This window comes from Sorex araneus, chromosome 1 (genome assembly GCF_027595985.1).
Source record: "Sorex araneus isolate mSorAra2 chromosome 1, mSorAra2.pri, whole genome shotgun sequence".
In the NCBI taxonomy this organism is placed as follows: domain Eukaryota; kingdom Metazoa; phylum Chordata; class Mammalia; order Eulipotyphla; family Soricidae; genus Sorex; species Sorex araneus.
Window position 1 is genome coordinate 405,874,429 of NC_073302.1, and position 7,587 is coordinate 405,882,015.

At 44.9% G+C, this 7,587-nt stretch overlaps 1 protein-coding gene across 1 annotated transcript; it reads right to left on the minus strand.

Annotated features, from left to right (window-relative positions):
• Positions 1-313: 313 nt before the first annotated feature.
• CCDC71L (coiled-coil domain containing 71 like) lies at positions 314-4,885 on the minus strand. The gene has a single exon (XM_055120299.1). It carries the CDS (start codon positions 4,752-4,754, stop codon positions 3,954-3,956), a length of 801 nt encoding a protein of 266 aa, XP_054976274.1. The 5' UTR covers positions 4,755-4,885; the 3' UTR covers positions 314-3,953.
• Between the last annotated feature and the right edge of the window lie 2,702 nt (positions 4,886-7,587).

The window sequence follows — 7,587 nt, forward strand, 5'->3', positions numbered from 1 at the left end:
CCTTTAATCCACCACTAGGGAAACTTGGCAACAGGACTAAAAACTGAATTTTGATACTTTTAAAGCATTGCTGGTAAATTGCTTGATTGCTTGAGGTTAGCTTGAAACACTGTCTCAGAGTTTTTTTTACTAGATAATTAAAGAGTTGTAGCATAAACTCCCAGATAGGACAAAACACAAAGATACCAAAGTATGGTTGGTCAGAAAAAGTTAAAATGCATCATGTTGTAAGCACATTGCTTCTTAATTCACATGCAAATATAAAATTCCACCTCAAAATGTTTCAACCTCATTAGGAAAAAGAGACAATGAGTATTCTTTAAAATTTATTTACAGTTAATAAGTTAAAAAGCAAAGTACAACCAGATTGTAAATCTTCATCATATGCACATCAAACTGCCCAAGAAAACAATTCGATTCCATTACAAACAATTGCCTTCTAATGCACTTAAGACATAACAGTCTATCAAAAAATACTTTAACCACACTAATAAAGTAAATAATGTTTGTATGTCCATAAAAAAAAAACATCATTTCAAAGTGTGCTGTGGCAATCCTTAAAACAACCAAAAGTCAAGTTCAAAATTGCTCAGATGTTTTATGTCCAAGTTATTTTAACGTTTATTTTTTTGTTGAAGAGTTCTCAGAAAAACTATTATCATTTGTACAGAGCAAATCAATAGGTAATGGCCACTAGCTTAAGTTACACTTGTTGAATAAGCTACTCAAACTTGGACAAAATAAATACACACCACAACAATGACACTTCGCACTACCAACAATGAAGCTTGCCTTCAACAATCATGATATTACTTGTTCTAGTAAGAAAAAATAAGTTGCTGGTTGACGGTAAGGAAGATAAAAATGACATCAGGAATTTCAAAAGGTTATTTGAGGTGCCAGTCACCACATTTAGGCACTCAAGAGTTAAAAATTAAATAAAAGCATAGCAAGATCTCCTAGCTTCTCCCTCTATTTGTGCCATATAAGATATAAGAGAAGGTAAGAGAACAAATAAAGATCGTGGAACTTCTTATTAAAATACTATATACAAGCTAAGCTACAGACTCACTTTAGAGGACAGTAAATGGACGCCTCATCACACAAGCCATTGTGCCAAGTTCCTTTTCATATTCTGCCCCAAAGTATCCATCACATACTTTCACTTTCCTATCAATAGACTACTCAACTCTATTAGTTGTTCTTCACATTTTAGAAATTGTAACAAGTTTTGCTAAGGAAAACTCATAAAAAATAAAGGGGGTTTTGTTTGTTTACTTATTTCACAAACCAGAAATGGCATGATTTTTTTAATAGACTGGGTAAATAACACATTGAATTGAGGATGGAAAATCAGATCGGAACTGAAATCACACAGCCCAGATAATCCAAAACTGCATTTAATGGAATATCAGGGCACTAAAGTAACATGATGAGAGGAAAGACCATACTGAGAATGTCAAAATAAGTGGATGATGTGAACGGTTGTTTCACTTCTGTGCTGAGCAAAGTTGTTTTCCCAGCTATGTCTAATTCCAAAAATCCTCTGGGAAACTAGATAAGTCATGTTGAAATTACATTCTAATATGGCCATTGGATTCATCTTCTAATTATAAAACTATATACAATAGCAAAGTGATACAAATACATATTTCTTCCTCTCAGGTGCTAGTTAGCTATAGACATTAACGATCTTAGGGGGAAGAAAACCCTATGTGTCTGAACTATTAATGGCAATGGAAGCTAAAAACCAAAGAATGTATCTAGGTTTTCTACCACACAAGCATAATTTAACTCTCCATCTTCTAATGAATTACTCACTTTTATTTACTCAGGTCAGTAATTTACACAATGCATTACTGAGTAGTGAATAAAAATATCTGAGGCTGATGAGAAACTGGCATAAAGTCATATATATGTATATAGGTGGGTTATTTTTCTTTTCTTTTCTTTTTTTTTTTTTACAAAACAACACTGAAATTGAAGTCACAGAATTCCTACTATGGACTATTTGGAAAAGTCATTTCAGAAAATTATGCTATTTGAATTTTAAGAATACAAGAGTCTAGTTTGCAAACTCTCATTCTCCTAAAAAGCTGCTAAGCAAAGATATGCCTTAATATTAAGGATTTCTTGTCAGGTTCCAGCCCGGTATGGATCCTTCTGTGACAGAATACATAAACTTGAAATAATAGTGGTACAAAAACACTACTTGACCCTTTAGATATTGCAGTAATATCTGGCTTGTGGCACCACTGGCTAAAAACTGTAAGTCCTGCTGCCACCAATGACCAAAGGCACTTGGATAATCAAGAATTCCACACTGGGCCATGTGATATAAACACTATTATAAAAGTGTCAAAGAAGGGTCAGCACTCTGTGGCTTGCCTATTTAATTCTGGAGGTCTGCAGCTGTCAAAGACCTCTGAACATAATTATTAATGGACATGAGATAAAAAAGAAACTCATGGACCAAAGCCAACCAATTGTCATGATGTTTATAAAAGTGACGGATATGAGTCTAGACATTTTATGTTATCCAACAACAAAAATAAAAACAAAAAAGAGAGATCTATTTCCCTTACTCTAACTTCAGCCAGTTATTTGATACCAACAAATGTCCCCACTCCTCTAGGTCACTAAGGGTTCTGAGAATTCTAATGGGTATTCTGTTAATCATTTGAATCAGGGAGATTACAGTCATTTATTTCTCCTATGTGACTCTCATCTTAAAAATAAATTATCCTTGAAATATTTCTGGGTTTGTATATTAGACCATACAATGAGGTCAAATATCAAGATTCCCACCCACCTCTTTAACCAACATCATTTCTAATTCACCCGTTGTTTTTGTTTTTATCACAAGCCATGGGGTTTTCAACACACTTTAATTTTTATTCAATTAGAAAGAATTCAACAAGTTAACTTTTCCTAAACAAAACTTTAAGTTTCTAGTTCCTTTAGGTGCTCAGCAAATATAAACATTAAATCTCGATATAAAACCTTGAAAAAACTTTTAAAATTGTTTTTTTTTTTCCAACAGTTGTACTTTGCAACTTTTTGTCTCCCATCACCGAGCCCACAAAACTCAGAGCCATCCAAATCCTCGCCCTATGAACAGTCAGAAGCTTGCATCTCTTGGAAAATCTCCTTGGTCAAAGCTTTGGAATCCAGTTGAAATTAGGAAACGCGTGGGATTCAGAATACCCTGAGCACGAACGAGTGCAACGCCACAACACATGTTAGAGCTTTCGTCCAGAAAAAGAGGGGTGGCAGTCAATGGGGGTGAGGGTAGGGGGGTCGGGTCAAGGGATGGGGGTGGGGGTAAAAGGGTACGTTTTGGGGAAGGACTGGATTGGGGAAGGGTCGTGGTGGCGGGGGGGGGGGGAAGGGTGGGGAGCGAGGCAATGAAAAAAACAAATTCTGGCTTTATTACACGAGCGCGAAACCAAATTCCTTTGGAAAAAAATAATGACTTCGGAGGACTTCCAAACCAGTGAGGTAGAGTCCAAAAGGGGAGAAAACGGATCTGCCCGTGAGTCCTGGAGAGACGTCTCAATCTGGGGTCAGGAAGAGAAGGGTCCTCCCTGGGAGGGGGTTTTCGGGGGCTGTGGCGGGGTCCCGCAGTCTCCTTCCTCCGCAGCCCGGGCAGCGCCGGGAGCGCAGCTTGGGGGGGGGCGGGGGGCGCGCACCTGGCCGACCCCCCGGAGTCCCAGGCGCCGCCACCCAGCGGGGAGGGCGCGGGGGCCCCGGGGCAAAGACCCGATCCGGTGACTTTCTTCGCCCGTAAAGTGCACTAGGGGGTGCGGGGGTGGGGGTGGGGGTGGGGGCGGTGGTGGTGGTGGTGTCCTGGCCGCCTCTGTAAACACTCGACTGACACTTGTCCATCTCCCTCCAAGGCGGAAGCTCCGTCCCGGGGTCAGAGGGCACCGCGGGGGCACGGCCCCGGCCCGTCAGGCCCGGGGCACCGGGAAGCGGCGGAGCCTCACCACGGGTTCCAGGTTCACTCGCAGGACTTGGCGCGCTCGGTGGCGCGCCGCCGCCAGGCTGCGCTCGCCCCACACGTCGCCGCCGACGCGGATGGTGGGGAAGGTGGTGAGCGTCGGGGTGGCCGCCCTCCAGATCTCCTCCAGGGTGCGGCCCCCGAAGTTGGGCGCCGGGGCCCGGACGGGGCCGCTCTCCTCACAGGGCGGCAACGGCGACGACGACCACAACGACGACGGCGGCGGCAGAAGCAGCGGCGGCGGCGGCGGCGGCAGCGGCGACGACGGCGACGGCGACGACGACGACGACGACGACGACTTGGGCTTCCTGCTGCGGGCGGCGGCCGCCCGGCCTCCACGGCGCCTCCTCCTGGTGGCCGCCGCGCCCTGCGCCGGCCTGCGCGTCGGGCCGCGGGTGGCCGGGGCCAGCGGGGGGTCGGGCACCAGGGCCCGGCAGGAGGAGTAGCCGTAGACGTCCTTGCTGCGCAGGATGTGCGGGGAGAACTGGTGCTTGAGGCTGCAGAGGAAGCTCCAGAGCTCCGCGTCCGAGCTCATGAACTCCGTGCTGCGGGGCATGAAGAGCTTGAAGGCGTCGCCCAGCGCCTTGGTGCTGTCGGCCAGCGACAGTTGCGACCGCGAGTACACCACCTTCTCCTCCCGCGCCTCCAGTCCGGCCCCCAAGCCGCCGCCGCCGCCGCCGCCGCCGCCCCGGGCAGCCGGGGCCGGAGCCGCCGGGGGCCGGCGCCGCCGCCTCTTCACGCTGCGCCGCATCGGAGGCCGCTCGCGCTCGCCGGGTCCCGCCGCCGCCGCCGCCGCCGTCGTTGTCGTCCTCAGCCGCGTCCGGCTCCGCGGCGGCGGCCGCCGCTGCCGCTGCTGCTCTCGCTGCTGCTGCTGACGCCTCCCGCCCGGCGCGGCTCTCGCTACTTTTCTCGCCTCCGCCGCCGCCGCCGCCGCCGCCCCTCCCCCTCCGAGGGCGGAGGACGCGGGCGAAGAGCCTGCCGCCCGGTACAAGATGGCGGCCGGCGCCCACCCCTGGGCTTTGTCATTGGACGGCACCTCGCCCCCCTGGTTTCTCTTTCTTCTCCTCTCTTGCCTCCTTTCGCCCTCTGCCTTTCTTTAAATGGGCCCGCCTCAGGCCCCTCCCACCGCGGCCCCGGCTCCACCCATTGGGTGCTCTCCGAAGAGGGGCGGGCCCTCATGGAGAGGCCAGTTCCTGGAAGATGGCACTGGGGCGGGGTGGGGGGTGGGGGTGGGGTGGATGATGGTGGTGGGTCTTGAGCACAGTCAACAGTTGGATGGCTCTACGAGAGGGGTGCCAGGGGGAAAGTGGAGAAGGCTTGGACAGGCCCTCCTACCTTGGAGTGCGGGCCTCTCCAAGGTGGATGGGGTGGGGTGCATTTGCAAGATGGGAGCTGGGAGCTCTCCCCAGACTTTAAAAAAAAAAAGAAGAAAGAAAGAAAGACAAAGGGAGATGCCCAAAGCCTCTGTGGCTTTGTATTCCTGTAAAGGAATGTGGGCTTAAGCCTAGAGGTAATGGGCCTTGCACAGTTGCCTTCTAAACCCTCAAAGGGCCTCTTTTGATACCTTCAACCAACTCTTCCTTCGTTTGGCCCCAATGCATTTCAAGCTGCCACCAGCAATCCAGAATTAATCAAGTAGAATTCCGTTGGTGAGGTTGAATGCTAGACAATGGAACCAACTTCATGTTTTGGAGCTACACGGCACAGCAAGAAAACAAAGCCTTTTATACCTATGAAACAATACTCTGTCCAAGTTGATCAGGAAATTAAGTACTACAGTTAATTCTTAAAGGGTCTTACATTTTTTCATAGTTCTTTCTAAATGAGAGTGTTTAATGTAGTTTTATATGTCCCTTTGATGCACCATCTCTATCATTTGCAAATAATACAGCAACACAATCAAAAGGCTTATGTGGGGGGGGGGCGGGGGGATCATTGTTAGAATGCCTCTACAGTCCTGGACATTATTTGGTCTTTGCGACCCCCATCCCTCCCACACACACACCTAGGAACCGCTCGAACTGCATCCTGTTCTTCTCTTCCAAAGGAAGAGAAGAACGATCATTATTGATAAAAGGCAGTTCATTCTGTAGTCTTGTTTGCCCGCATTTACCTTATTGTCTATCAGATAGCCATAGTCTATTTGCTGAGTGGATCAATGAAATAATACTGAAGAGAACTTAGAAAGGTGTATTGAAATAGGTTAGAGAAAATCTATATTTTATATTTACCTTGCAAGTTTCTTTTAAATCTATTAAAATGTTAAGGTCAAAGAAATAAAATAGAACTTTGATATAGGCATGCAATTTTTACCCTTGAGTGAACATCTTATTTTACAGCACAGAACAAAGAACAAAGCGCCAAAATTTTGGGACTTAACATATATTTGTAATGGTTCCCTCAAATATTTCAACTTAGAGATAAGCATTTTTTTTTTATTTTATTGAATCACCGTGAGATACAAGCTTTCATGTTTGGGTTACAATCATACAATGATCAAACACCTATTCCTCCACCAGTGCACATTCCCCACCACCAATATCCCCGGCATACCCCCACTTTCCCACCCTCCCCCTGCCTCCATGGCAGACAATATTCCTCATATTCTCTCTATTTTGGGGGATTAAGGCTTGCAACACATACACTGAGAGGTCATTATGTTAAGTATTTCATATTTCACAGATGAAGAAATTTGGATCCACAGATTTCTGTAATTCAACTTGCTAATAGCAGAACTGGGATGATAGGTCTTTGGGCTCCCGATCTAGTGAACTTTATTGTTTCTCTAAAGGTTTTTTAAACTGGGCTCTAAAATCTAAGCTTCACAGAAAAATGTTTTACAAATCAATGGAATGACCAAAAGGCAGAGCTGTCTATATGCCAAATTATTATTCTACTTCAACTCTACCCAAAATTGAGCACTTTTATCTAATCTAAATTGGATTTACAAATATTTTGTTTGAACAAAATAATATTTTGTATAGCGTCAATATAAACTTAACAAAGAACATTTTTGAAAGTTACTCCTTTCCACCAGAACACCCTCTCCATATGGTGGATTTAAGGCAACATAAAACTTACCAGGAGACCAGTTCTTTTTCTGTTGAAACCATAGAAACCTGAAGAGAAAACCATTTTCTTGGAAAAGCACACCCTGATCTGTAGACAAGATTATGAAGCCAAATACCAGACCCCCGGGTCCTTATAAAAAATGACACAGCAAGTCTTTATATCATAATTAGTTCTCTTGGTAATTCTGGTAATGTGAGATTTTAATAACTTCCATTGGAATGTCCCTACAGATTGACAGAAAATCTCACAGAACAAGCTAAATAGAATGTTAAGAAATTTTGTAATGGAAGTAAAGAATTTATGAGGATTTATGTACTACTGAATTCTCATATCCTTTCCCATGTTAATCACATTTTAAGTATTTCTTAACTATGTAATATTACTGGGTACCTAAACAAACTTATAAAGTTAATTTCAATTAAAATAATTTTTAATTGTGATTCTAAGGAAACTTAAGTTCTCAACAAAGTATAAAGTAACCAATTGTTTGCTTCATAAAATATGCTTAATTT

Coding starts and splice junctions, on each gene's coding strand:
- CCDC71L (XM_055120299.1), bottom strand. CDS start 4,754: ATGCGGCGCAGCGTGAAGAGGCGGCGGCGCCGGCCCCCGGCGGCTCCG.